General features: G+C 43.6%; 1 protein-coding gene across 6 annotated transcripts in view; it reads left to right on the top strand.

Annotated features, from left to right (window-relative positions):
* The window catches only part of NAXD (NAD(P)HX dehydratase), a 62,851-nt gene that overhangs the window by 31,346 nt on the left and 17,583 nt on the right, over positions 1-13,922 (top strand). For all 6 annotated transcript variants that reach the window (XR_016348426.1, XM_075918549.2, XM_075918551.2 and 3 more), the window contains 4 exons: positions 5,205-5,313; positions 12,169-12,219; positions 12,301-12,405; positions 12,787-12,907. Coding sequence is in view for 5 of the 6 variants with exons in the window: in XM_075918549.2 (XP_075774664.1) it covers positions 5,205-5,313; positions 12,169-12,219; positions 12,301-12,405; positions 12,787-12,907 (386 nt within the window). In the remaining variant the exon portion in view is untranslated. The remainder of the gene's footprint in view (positions 1-5,204; positions 5,314-12,168; positions 12,220-12,300; positions 12,406-12,786; positions 12,908-13,922) is intronic.

Here is a 13,922-nt window from a genome sequence, read left to right as displayed (position 1 = left end):
CCCTCTACCCCCAGGCTGTTTTATTTTTAAAAATATGGTCATCTGGGAGAGGAGAGGGACGGGTGTCAGGGTCTTTACTTTTCTGTTTACTTCTCCATTGGAGCTGGAACCACAGTCTTCAGGTTTTTTCCCTTCTTTCTGGCTGCTTCATTTTTCTGTGTATCCTCTGGTGGTGGTTTGCATTACTGCGCCTTACTCAAGACAATCTGTGATTAAAGCGAGTTAATTTTTTTAACATGTTAATTCTGCCCTGTGTTAATTGCAGGCGTTAACACTCACTAATGGACAACCATAGTTCTAATATGATACACAGGCAGTCCCCGGGTTACGTACAAGATAGGGACTATAGGTTTGTTCTTAAGTTGAATTTGTATGTAAGTCGGAACTGGCTCCAGATTCAGCCGCTGCTGAAACTGATCAGCGGCTGATTACAGGAAGCCCTAGGCAGAGTTGCTCTGCCCCCGGCTTCCTGGAATCAGCTGCTGATGAGTTTCAACAGGGGCTGAATCTGAACTCCTGGGACAAAACAGCTGGGGCACTGCCAGGTAGGTCCCCACAGGACCAACCTGGCAGCACCCCAGCTGCTCTACCCCAGGCGTCCCGCAACAAAAGCCTGGTCTGCTGGGGGGGAGGCGCACTAGTTGCGCGTCCCCCCTCCCCCCAGCAGACCAGGGAGACCCGAGCAAAGCGGCGGAGGCGCAGAGGTCCCGCCGCCTCTGCGGCTTTGCTCCTGTCTCCCTGCTGTGCTGGGGGAGTCCCCCCCAGCACAGCAGGGAGACCCGAGCAAAGCGGCAAAGGCGGCGGGACCCCGCTGCCCGTGTGGCTTTGCTCCTTTGCCCCAGACAGGAGCAAAGCCGCAGAGGCAGGGGACCCCACCGCCTATGTGGCTTTGCTTGGGTCTCCCTGCTGTGCTGGGGAGTCCCCCCAGCACACTAGGGAGACCCGGAGCAGCTTTTCTCGCCCCGGAGGACGCGGTGGCAGGACCGCTGCACTCTGGGCGGTCCCGCCGCCCGCGAGCTCCAGGGCGAGAAAAGCCCCGTTCGTAAGTGCGGATCCGTGTAAGTCGGGGACTGCCTGTATATTTTTTAAACTTCTAAATCTAAGTAAGTAAGCCATAAGGATTAGCTAAAGTAATTTTTTTTTGTCCAGCAACATCCAACATAGCAAACAGCTTGGGAATTTACATGTTAAATTATACTTATACTAAAAGGCATTGAAACAGTCTTGAAGAATGATGCATTGCAAAGTGAATTTAAATTACTAACCAGCTAATCCATTTTGTCCTTCAAACATATCCACTTATTCATCCACATCATTTTCTCCTAATAAGCAGTTTTTCTTATGATGTTTCTTGTAACTAGGTCCTGCATCATCTTCTTGCACTGCTTATACTTGGCACATTTTCCTTTTTTACCCAGAGCATGAATTTCTTCAAAATATTCCCAGATAGGGTCTCTTGTGACCAGAAGCCGGGACAGCTTTTCTGTGGAAAAAGTGTGGGGAAGTGTAGGAAGCTGTTTCTGTGTTAAATGTCTTCCTTTTTTATTTTTTTCCCAGTCCATGCCACTATTCCTTTCCGTGCTGCCTCCGTTCTTATAAGTTTTCTCTGTCTCAATTAACTCCTCTGTTGGGTCCAGGTCCATCACCACATAAGCACAAAACAAACAATCCTATCCAGCTTTTCTGTCTTTTAGTTGGCTGAAAAATAGAAAATGAAAGCCTAGAACTTTCAAGAAGCAAGCTCTGGTAGTTGGGCTGGATAGACTGGAGCAGGGGTGGGCCATAATTTTTGGCCGGGGACTACTTCAAAAATGTTTGAAGTAGCCCCGTGCCACCCTGGAAGAGGCGGGGCCTAAATGGGAAGGGGCGGGGCTACCCTACCCCCAGACCATGATTAGTCTGGGGGTGAGGGAGCCCCTTTGCCCCCCCTTCCCACAAGGTACTCATGTCCTGGAAGATGCTTGGCATGCTCCCCCCACCCCCAGGCCAATCAGGGCCTGGGGGCGGAGGAGCGCAGGAAGCCTCTTCCTGCCCTGTGAGATGCCGCATGCTGCTCACAGGGCCGGGGCAGGGTGAAGGAAGCTTCATGCAGCTTCCCTGCCCCCAGGCCCTGATTGACCTGGGCAGGGAGCACGTGAAGCCTCCTCTGCTCTCTCCCTGCCCTGTGAGCAGCACGCAGTGCTTTGAAGTGCTGTGTACTGCTCACAGGGTGGAGAACGCTTCAGGCGCTCCTCCGCCCCCAGACCCTAATTGGCCTGGGGGCAACAGAGCAGCGGGGCCTCCGTGGGCTGGATTCACCCACTTGGCAGGCCGGATACGGCCCGTGGAGGCCCTTTTTGCCCACCCCTGGACTACAGCCATTAATTCGTTTTTTATTAGACTATATGTGTAGCATGTTTGGGATAAATTTAATTATAACTGTTTTTAATGAGGGAGGTAGTATTTTCTCGATTTTAAAAATAAATAAATAAATACATTTTTTTTTCTATGGGTGCTCCAGCACCTGAGCGTGCCTGGAGTCAGCCCTATGCTGGGCTCAGTATGAGAAGTCTGCAGCATGGCTGGTATTAAATTTTGAATGAAACACAATCTGTGTGTTTGTGGTTAGCTATCCAAAGAAAGATTCTCTTATCCCTGAATAGTGGACTCAATATTGCAACATTCTAAGAGGGGTGACTTACAGTTCTTCTGGCCCTTTCAATCCTCCACCTACGATGCCTAGATGGGGCATGCCTTATAACACATTTGCTATGTCTACACTACAAAGTTTTTTTTTTCAGAAAAACTGCCGTTTTTCACAAAAAAAACCCTTCACTTATGTCCACACTGCAATCGTGTTCTTTCGAGGAAAATAAAATCGGAAGAATGAAGGGGTTTTTCTGACATTCCTACGAGGAAGAAGCCTTTTTCTGAAAGAGCTCTTTTGGAAAAAGGCATGTGTTGTAAGAGAAGAGGGAGTTCTTTTGAAAGAAGAGGCAAGAGGAAAAAGCACAGGTATGCTGGTGGCCACTCCATCCATAGTAATCACAGCTTAAATGTGAGATAGCAACACTGAATGGACACTATCTTTCGAAAAAGCAGGTTGCTTTTTCAATGTGCTTTGGCAGTGTGGATGCTTTCTTTTGGAAGAAGTGTTTTCCAGAAGAGATCTTCCGAAAACCTTCTTCCGAAAGAAGCCTGAAGTCTAGACATAGCCATTAACGGTGTGCAGTCATGGGAATTCACCAGAAAAGAGACAAAGTATAAATAATCTGGAACTGAGGGCAATGTGTTTGGCGCTCACATCTTTTGTACCTTGCAACCAGAACAATGTAGTGCAAGTCTTCATAAACACCACAGTAGCAGTGCATTATATGAACAAATACAGGAATTCTTTCTCTTTATCAATGCAAGGAAGCAGTTGTGTCAGTGTGATTATTTATTCCAGAGCTCTTTACCTGGTAAACAAGGACAGTAGATTGCTAGATCAAAGGAGCAGTGATGTAATGAAATTTAATGAATGGTTGTTAAAAATATCAATAACGGTAGATGAGATCTTTGCTCTACTAGGGTTCTCATACATACATTTATTTGCATCCAGACAAAATACAATGTGTCATAGATTTTGCTCAAGTGAGGGAGATATTGTCGATCCATATTGGATGCCTTTTTACTTGATTGGGGAAAAGGTCCACTTTACACTTATTTCCCCTTCCCTCTCCTTCAAAGGTGACAAAGCTAAGACAGGACAAAGCCAAAGAATGTTAATTGTCCTTGCATGGGCAAGGCAGCAGTGGTCCTTAAAACTACTCTAGCTCTCCAAGGGGGGGGGGGGGGGGGCGGTGGGTGGGTGTGTGTGCATGCGTGCACACACACGCCTCTCTTTGTGACCAAAGACTTATTAAATTCTGCCCTTTTGTAGAGTTATCTCATGGACTACCTATTATTGTGCCCGATTGCATAGCCTCCTACAGGATTCTAATGTACCTTGGGAAATCTTGCACATCAGAAGTGCTGCAAACATTGATTAACTCTCTAGAAAGCAGTTTACTAGAAGGTGGTGGTATCTCAAGTAGAAGAAGTTTGTGAAATGGGGAAGTGAGAAATATAGCCCTCAGTAGCAGTAATTAAATCTATTCTTGAATGCTTTAATTGACTCATTGAAGTTTTTTTATATTCTCATTTGAAAGTTCACTCAACAGCTTTGGCTATGCAAAATGCACTGTTAGATAACTCCGTCTTTGCACATAATAGAGTTAAGGAATTTATGAAGGAGCTTGTCAGTTGGGATGTCAAGAAGTAGTCAACTAGACAATTATCAAATAAGCCTAGGCTTATTTGTTATCTTGTTGACTACTTGCATCTCTCCTCCTCCCCCCCCCCCCGCCCCGCCTCTGTATCAGCTGAATTAGCTCAGTTGATGAATCAATTTAATTAAACAGCTGAATTTTTCTAGTATACACAAGGTCTCACATGTTAATCTAATGGTAAGTCTTTTATTTTACCAGTGGCATTTACTCTTTATAGTGTAGTTTGCCAAGTTCCTCATACTGGCACATTTTAAAACCCAAGTCAAAATGTTGTAAAACTCCACTTTTGTCATTTACAGTAGAGGCTTACAGTAACATCAGTAAGTGAACCTGACCTTTGGAAAGGTGAAAGATAAGTAAATAGACATGCATCGTTTATCACAAATACTGTAATCTGTTTTTCAGAGGTGGTTTTTTTTTTTTTTCGTTTTGGTAGTGGTTTGAGGGGAGTCTGTGCTCTATACAGAGTAGACAACAGCAATTCTTTTAACTAATGAAATAGCTGGTCATTTGCACATACAGATTCTGATCCCTACAACTCCCAAGTAAGGCACTGATTGTGCAGCTAGATCCATGTGGGTTGATCTATGTGGCATCCTGTTCAAGTGAACAGGATTCCTTGTGGGCTCAAGAGTCTGCTGCACAGACCTAATTGCAGAATTGAGGCTTGTATTAACACGTGTTCCACGTCTTAGAGCGCTCTCAGTCTCAGGCACAAAATGGTTCTCAAGTCTTCTCTCCCCAATAAGATACAAAACAAACTTTCAGAAAAACAAAAATCTATTTATTTCACTAGAGCAAAAGTCTGCATGCTAGCAATAACTTTTGGCTAACCTCAGATGTACATGGGAGATCCTAGTTTTCAGATTCAAGTGTGTTTTAAGTAAATGCTTTGTACTTGTTTTCTTTACATAGTGACAGTCCTAATGCTGTTCATGAAGTGGAAAAGTGGTTGCCTCGACTGCATTCGGTTGTCATAGGACCTGGTTTAGGTAGAGATGACGTGCTACTTGAGAGTGCTAAGGTAATGTATACTTAATATTTTGCTCTACATCTTTGTTATTGAATTTTATAAACCACGTCTGCAGTATTTGTGCAACTAAACAAATATTTTTGGGTGAGGTTACTGTGTAGGAGTTTTAATGGAGCCATTTAAAATATAGTTTGAAAGCACCATCTGTAGTAAAATTACTGGCTATAAATGAATCAAATCTGCCTTCAAATGAAACTTATTTATTTTTGTTGTCACTGACAATAGTTGAGATCTGTTAGTCCTGAAATGTGAATACCTATAATTTAAAGATAAAAGTTAAAACTGGGAGTTGCCTAACCTTTGTAGTGAGGATCTTAGGGCTTCTCTACGTGACAAGTTGGCAAGCCACAGTGTGAATCTACAGCATGCTAAACTGCCAGACATTAACACACTTCATGACATTGCTACCACACATTAATAGTTACAAATAAGCTTTGATGTACAGTAAAACTCCATTGGCCTGGCATCCAATGCTCTGGCACTCCTGATGGTCCGGCACCATCTGGAACCCGGAAGTGCTCCGGGCAGCTGGACAATTGGAGCTGCTCTGCGCCCGGCTTCCCTGATTCAGCCACTGCTGAAACTGACCAGTAGCTGAATCGGGGAAGCCGGGGGCAGAGCATCTGGGGTGCTGCCGGGTTGGTCCTATAGCGCTGCCCCTCAGGGCTGCGGGACCAACCCGGCACCACCCCCAGCTGTTCTTGGGGACGTCTGGGGAAGAGCAGCTGGGGTGCTGCTGGGTTGGTCCCGCAGCGCCGACAGATGGCGCTAAGTGACCAACCCGGCAGCACCCCAGCTGCTCTGCCGCAGGCGTTGCCGATTCAGCAGCTGCTGAAACTGACCAGCAGCGGCTGAATTGGGTATGCCTGGGGCAGAGCCGGACTATCGGAAGGGGGGGCTATGAGGGGTCTGGGATGGGGTGGGGGGGATGCCACCCCAGACCTCTCATAGCCCCTCCCTTCCGATAGTCTGGCATATCTGATGATCTGAAACCCCCTGGGTCCTAAAGGTGCTGGATTATCGGAAGTTAACTGTACTCCCATTTCAGATAGAAGGCAGGCTTGTGCACTGCAGATGCATCCCTTGGCTTGCTGTACTAATTTTTAAGCTGGCTCCCCATGTGTACCAAAACCTGCCTACCCCTACCTCCCGTGTGCTACTGCCTCTGATATAAAGGCATCAGCGCAGGGGGGAGGGGCAGTCAGCTTGGTGGGAGCCGGCAGAGCTTCCTACAAGCGCTGGCTCCCACCTGCCGCCTCCTTTCTCCCCACCCCCCTCTCGTGGTACTGCCTTTGTGACTTGCTAAATTGAACACTGGAATATCAACTTCAGGAGCATTGATCTTCCCAGAAGTATAGACAAGCCTGGTTCAGTACAGGATAGAAAGAGGCTGCTTCTCAGTCCCCTTCTGTGTTGTTTGCTTAGATTTTCTTAAATGTTGTAATAATCTGAGGCTCCAGTGTGAATGTTGTAAGGGCAGGTGAATCCAAGTCACTTATTTAGTGAGGTTTAGTGTTTCCAGCAACATCACTGTGCTAGAGAAAAGTGCTGTTTTTTTGCTTCAGTAGTAAATTTAACTTGTGTAGTTTTTTCTTCTTCCCAAGGGGAAATAAGTAACTACACCAATTAGCCATTTAAATTTGTACTGAGGGGTGAATTTTTTTTGTATAAACGTTTCTTTACATATTTTTGGCTATTGTAGGTAAGCTGCCTTGTGAATATAAGAATGGGATATAGGCTTGTAATTATTCCTTATTTTTCTTTGACTTCAGTGAAGACCTTAAGGAAGAGGGCTGTAAGATCTGTTCCTCTATCATAGGAGAGTGGAGGACTGAGGCTTCTGTCCATCTGTCTCTTTACTGTATGTAATCTTGTCTGTGCTTCATTGCAGGCAGCCAGTCGGCAAGGGGGAGCTGTTTTTTTAACTGGCTTCCTGTGCTCCTGCCTCTGATACATAGTGGTTAATCAGCGGGTAATAAAATAGTCGTGTAACATCCCTACTGGAAAGAATTGTTAGGCTTCACTAAAATCCATGAACATCATGTAGCATAAACTGGAAACTTTTACATTTGTCTTGTGGGGAAAATCTGTTCAGTTGGATTAGATAATATCTGGGAAGTCAGTGTATGTGTGTGTTCTGATTTTAGGCTTTTACCTTGTGATTGAAATAAGCTACATTATTGCTTCAACTAGAGTTGGATGGGTTAAGGGGGATAGCTAAATATGTTCCCCAAATGGTGTATTCTCAGATGTGAATTTTGGTGGAAACGTTAATTTGACTGATTTGAACAGCAGTTAAGAAACTTCTTGCCTCCTTGTTCCCTGCATTTCAAGCATTCCTGTGGATGTTTTTCCTCCCTCCTATTAGAGCCTATGTCAGAGTTGGGATGAACTCTAATAAGCTTATTAACATATCATCTAGGTTCTTTTATTATTGTTAATGTTTTCTCTCTAATTCTTTGCCCCTTTTAAAGTGGGCTTGCTTACAAAGAGTTGTGTGATAACTTTTCTTTGCTATTAATCTGTTAGCCATCTCGGGGGGGGGAGGGGGAGGAGGAAGCAGTTGTCTTAGGACAGCCTGACTGGGAATGACACAGTAAAGGTATATGTTCAGCCTGGGGATATTCTGGTCAGAAGGGAGACCCAAAAAAGATTACAGCTTGGGAAACAGGAAGCCAAGAGTTTTTGCCCTTGCTGAGGTTGTAAGGGGGGAATACAGGCAAGGTTCCCTCTAAGCTGTGTGGCTGCATAGCCCCACAGCTGCTTAATCAGCCCCACTTAGTCAGGCAACTCCATGGTGGAGCCCTGAGCCTCCTGCTGGGCAAGACTGATTAAACAGCTGTTAAGGCTGTGCTTGCCATGCATCTTAGAGGGAGCTGTGGATACAGATGCAGTTGCCCTTAACCATTAAAGCTCTTAGTTGGGGTTTCCAAGCAAATTCACTGGCAAAGTTTTTTCTTTTTGAATTCAAATAGAAGATTAGAGGTGGGTTTAGCTATACTTGTTCTCTGGAGGAGTAATTGGTATACAGTTTCTCTAGATATACTTTAGTGAGTAGGAGTTTCTGGTTTTTTTTTTAATTTCCTCCAAACCATCTTATGTTTTGCGCTTTTTCTCTGCCAAAGACACCACTCCTTACATCTTTTAAGCTACAAGGCAGTGGTAAACTTTTTAATGCATTCTGTACACGTTAAAATTAATCTCTTAACTGGCTTCACACAGTTTGTATATTGAAGGCCAAATATTTTCATAACAGATGCCTACCTTACCCATGGTTTTCAGAATCCCTCAGCAGGGGTACCTTTCTTGTTTCACTATAGGCAACATTAGGAATAAATCAGAGGGAACAAAGCAATTCCTTCTGATAAAAGATTAATGCAAGTAACTGTACTTTATCCAAAACTTCGGTTAATTAGATGTAAGCAATAGGGCAGTGGTCCCCAACCTTTTCAGGTTGCCGGGCGCCAGGGGGCGTGGCCGTTTGCCGGCTGTGCGCCAGGGGGCGGGGGCCCCCCCCATAGCCACGCGCCCGGGGCTGGCCCCCCCCATAAGCGCCGCGCGCCCGGGGCCGGCGCCCCCCCGTAAGCGCCGGGGGCGGGGCCAAGGGTGGGACCGGGGCCAGGGCACGCGCGGCGCCCCTGGGGGCGGGGCCAAGGCCGGGGCCAGGGCACGCGCGGCGCACCCGGGGGCGGGACCGGCCATGCGCCCGGGGCTGGCACCTGCCGCATGCCCAGGGGCAGGGCCAGCCCAGATTGCTCCGCGGGCGCATGTGAAGAGCCCGGCGGGCACCATGGCGCCCGCGGGCACCAGGTTGGGGACCACGGCAATAGGGTTAGAATAGCCCAGCCATCAAATGTCGGCAGGTATTGCATAATCAGTGGCAGGTTTGCAGTGGCCAGTTGCTCACCCACCAGGGAGAGAAGATATCAGGAAAAAATGTCTCTCTGGATGGCTTCAGAGAACTGCTCCAAAGTACACTCCATTATCATCATCATCTTTTAAAAAAAAAAAAAACTGTTCATAAAACACAGCTCATAGTGACGCCCTAGTGGGTTATCACTTATTCTAACTTTCAATAAAGTGTTTAGTATTAAGGTGCCCAGATTCAAGATCTTCCCAGGCCCATACACAGGGAGGGTGCAAAGGGTGAAAATGCACCCCGTCACAGTCCTTCATATTCTGCCAGGGGGCCAGTGCCGGGCACGTAGGGAAGGGAACGTCGTGGTGGTGCATTGCTGCAGCCTCCCTTCCCCGTGCTCTGGCTGGCCAGGAGAAAGCCGAGAGGTGTGCTACCCCTACCCCATGCTCTGGTTTCCTCACCTAGGAGAGAGGCTGGGAGCAGGGGGTTACAAGATACCCACCAGTTCCTCCCACAGATTGCACCCTGCCCCACAGAACTTCCTGCGTAGGGGGTCTGTTCCATCCACTAAGGTTTGTTTTCAGTCTCACTTATTGACTTTTTCTCCCTCCTCTCATTCTGATTAGCAGAAACTGCCTCTAAAAGATTGCTTTCCAGTTAGCTCTTTTAACTACATGGTAGTCTCTATTATAAATTAATGGTGGCTAAATGCACATAATCGGGTTGCAATTGGCTTGATCAGAATCGGGGATACACACACCCTGCAAATCCAGGTAACACCAAAATTGCTGATATATGTGGCATTTAGGCTGAGGCTTGGGCTGGAGCCCAGGCTCTGAGATCCTCCTTCCTTGCAAGGTCTTACATGCTCAGGCTGGAGACTGTACTCTGTCTCCATGGCAATTAGTTCTGCAGCCCTGTGAGCCTAAATCAACTGGCCACAGCAAGCTGTGGTCTTTTATTGCAGCATTGGCACATTTCTATAGTCAAGCTGGGTTCATTCTTTCCATCTTTTAAATCTTTACTATTAGTAAAGGTTCTACAAGCCCCATCAAGTCCTCAGCAGCACACCTGCTACACTCCAGAGCCTTGTAAATAAATCTATTTTTGGTGCAAAAGACTGAATGAAGTACTTAACTCATTCTGTCTCCATTTTTTTGCTCTGCAAGTTTAACAACTACAACTGATTACAATCTTCTATTACTACTACTACAATCTATTGCTTTTGTTACTAAAAGCAGCAGGTATAAAAAAGGAACAGATCTGTTGTTGATCAAGATGATGTCATTTTTACATAGGTTCTTCTCAGAGTATGTGCTGCTTATTAGGGATGATAGTGTATTTTATTATTATGTATTTGCTTACTTTATTAGGTGAACTGATTAAAGCAATCAAATACAGTTGTGAAGGTATATAAGAACAAATATGGCTTCTATAAAGAAAAATCATGCTGTGCAAATCTAGGTTTCTGTTTCTCAACAAAATAGATAATGGAGAGTATGTTATGTTTCATTTGGACTTCCATAAAATCTTTGAAAGGAAGCAAAACGTAGGAATGCACAGTTTGCAATATGCCAAAAGATTAATTCCTAGATTATAAAACTGGAAGGGGTCACTGTGAATATTCTGACTTCCTACGTAATACAGTCAATAGAACTGTTCTGAATTGATTCCTGTTTCAACTAGAGCATGTGTTTCAGAAAATTGGGAGGGAAGGGTGTCTCACCACTGTTGAATATAGTTACTAATGATCTAGGAGCATGGGCCAATAGTCTGGTGGTAAAGATTGTAAATTGTACACATTTATTTAGATTACTTGAGATGAGAAGATTAAAGAACTCTTTTGGATCCTAACAAAGATGAATGAACAGTATGAGAGCATATTGAAATTAACAAAGGTTAAACATGTTGGAAGGTTCTAAATTGACTGGAAGCATTCAAGAAAAGTCTCCAGGTAGACTGTTCACGCCAAACATTGGTTTGATGACCAGCAGCAATCAAACAAAACTAAATGTTAGGGTATGAAAAAATTGGGCACTGTGTTCAGTTCATCACTTCAGCAGGATCAGAAGATGGGGTTAAAAGACTCAGAGAAAATTGGTAGTCGAATGGAAAGCTTAGAATTGTTTAATGTGGAGAAATGAGTTAGTGATCACATTATAATGTATATAAAATAACATTCTAGACAAGAAAAATTGGAAACTCTTTATTTGCTTTCCTTTCACAAGTGGCAAGGACTAGTGGCAAGAAACTTTGCAAATAAGTCCACCCTTCTTGTGTGTGTTTAGAACCATTCTGCTAAAGTAAAATCTCCACTTTATAAGTGAAAGTACACCTCATGTCTGTCTTGTGACATAAGATATGTTGTTGGTTATGCTCAGAAACTGACTAATTTCTGTCTTGTTCAGCAGATATATTTCTTGAATGTGTTTTGTCATCATCTTACTCCTTTTCTGAACAAGGATGTCTTTACGGCATTTTACTTATTAGCTTTGTGATCTGCATTATAACCCTGGGTATCCGCATATGTGGGTGCATATATCTGTTGCTCATTTATGTGGATGTGGATCCTAATTTTGTATCTGGAACCTTGCATATTTGTGTATATCCGCTTTATAACCACGCGTATCTGCATCTGCTGAAGCATATATCCGTGGCTCATTTTTGCAGATGCAGATATCAATTTTGTATCCATGCAGGGCTCTAGTTATGTGTGAATCAGAAACAGCACAGCTTATCTTTAAAACCTTAGACTAAATTTGCATTGCTAGCAAATTACACTATATATCTGTCTGTAAAATGCACACATTTGATATGGAAGTGTCTTCTGTCATCATCTAACCAAGTTTTTAATTCTCTGAAATGGTGATCGGTATGGCCAGTCTTATTAGACAGCATTTTTAGACTGAAATAAATTGCTGAATTTTCTTTAGATCTTTTGGGAGTTAACATGACAAGCATCTTACAATCATTTGCTTTTCTTGCAGGGTATTATAGAAAAAGCCAAGATCAAAGGAATTCCAATTGTTATTGATGCTGTAAGTATTTTTGTCATACGTTTATTTGTCTGACATTTAAAAAGCTATTAAATAAATTCTTTTTTTGACTGTCTTGTGCAGGATGGATTATGGCTCATTTCCCAACAGCCTTCTCTTATTCAAGGTTACCAGCGAGCCATTCTTACTCCAAACTATATGGAGTTTAGCAGACTTTATGAAGCTATGGTGAGCTGCTGATTGTTGTGGTTGTTTTTTGTTTGGTTGTGGTTTTTTGGTTATCCATAAGCATGTATTTGTTCTACATGTCAAAAAATATATGTTGATATTATATCAAATGCTTTCATACTATTCCTTATCTACGTAAAAAGTACTGTGAGGATAAATAAATTTGCATGTGATAGTTGTCATGATAACACTGGATCATAGCTTGGCACATCTTTAAAGCAAGCAAAAAAGAGAGACCGTTTTGTAACAATTTTCTTTTGGCACAAAGTGGATGGAAAGAATATAAAAAATTAGACTAAAAGTAACATTTTGTTCATAGACATAATTGCTTGATTTTCCATTAATGGTAAATAATTCTGTATGGAATTATTGTATTTGTAGCTAAGAGACCCTGTGGATAGCAATGATCACCATGGGTGCGTGTTACGGCTCAGTCAAGCCATGGGGAATTTGACAATTGTTCAGAAAGGAGAACGAGATCTTATTTCTGATGGAGAAAAAGGTAAGTGAAGTCTTTATCTGTAAAATTATCTTTTTAAATGTTGTGGTCAATCCATAGCTGATGCATTTGATTCAAGGACTGACTGATAAGCACAGCACTTGAGATGTCTCATTTGAAGCTTGTTACTTAACGGGTTTGATTTTTAGTGACTTTGGTGTGCAAGTTCTTAAACTTCTTTGTTTCTGTCTTGAAAATGGGTTTAGTACTGGTCTGCATAATATGGGTGTTTGGTGTTAAGAAGATTAATTTTTTGTGAAGTTCTTTAAAATCCTTAGAGGAAAGGAGTGCAGTTATAAGTTCAGTGTATTAACATACTATTTCCAGATGTAGTTAGTCAAGAGCAACTTCATGTTTCGCTACATATTGATGTGACTGAGGAATGAAGATGTGTTTGGTGGTTCCATGGACTGCTTGGTCACCTGATGTTGCCCATCCTCTTATGAAGATCTGTAAACACTTTACCAACAATACTACTGACAGTGATATATATCATTCATGTCCATTGGACATAATGTATATGCACACATTTTAGACTAGCAATATTTTTGCTAAATTCTTTGTAGATAACAGCTGTCCCTTCAAAAATGTTTGTTTAAAAAAAAATTAAATTGCCACTTTAGAAAAAGGAGCTGTTGGCTTGATGCCAAGATTTTCTAGTAATCAATAAAAAATTAATTCAAATAATGCGGTAATACCTGACACACCATGATGTTTTATATAAGGTTTAAGAGATAGCTAAGGTCTAACATGAGCTGGTGTGAGCTATCAATGTCAATCTAGTGTATATGCCATTTTTTTTAATAGTTATTTTGTATACAGGCAGTCCCCGGGTTACATGGATCCGACTTACATCGGATCTCTACTTACAAACGGGGTGAGGCAACCCCGCACTAGCTGCTTCCCCCCAGCAGACCAGGGAGACGCGAAGCTGGTGCCCCCCCCCCCCCCCCAACAGACCAGGGAGACGCGGAGCGGCTTTTCTCAGCAGACACCTCAGCTTGAGAATAAAGGACTG

This window comes from Pelodiscus sinensis, chromosome 1 (assembly GCF_052426305.1).
Source record: "Pelodiscus sinensis isolate ZL-2025 chromosome 1, ASM5242630v1, whole genome shotgun sequence".
NCBI classification, from domain to species: domain Eukaryota; kingdom Metazoa; phylum Chordata; order Testudines; family Trionychidae; genus Pelodiscus; species Pelodiscus sinensis.
The sequence above is the reverse complement of the archived record's forward strand: the minus strand, read 5'-3'. Positions and strand labels throughout refer to the sequence as shown.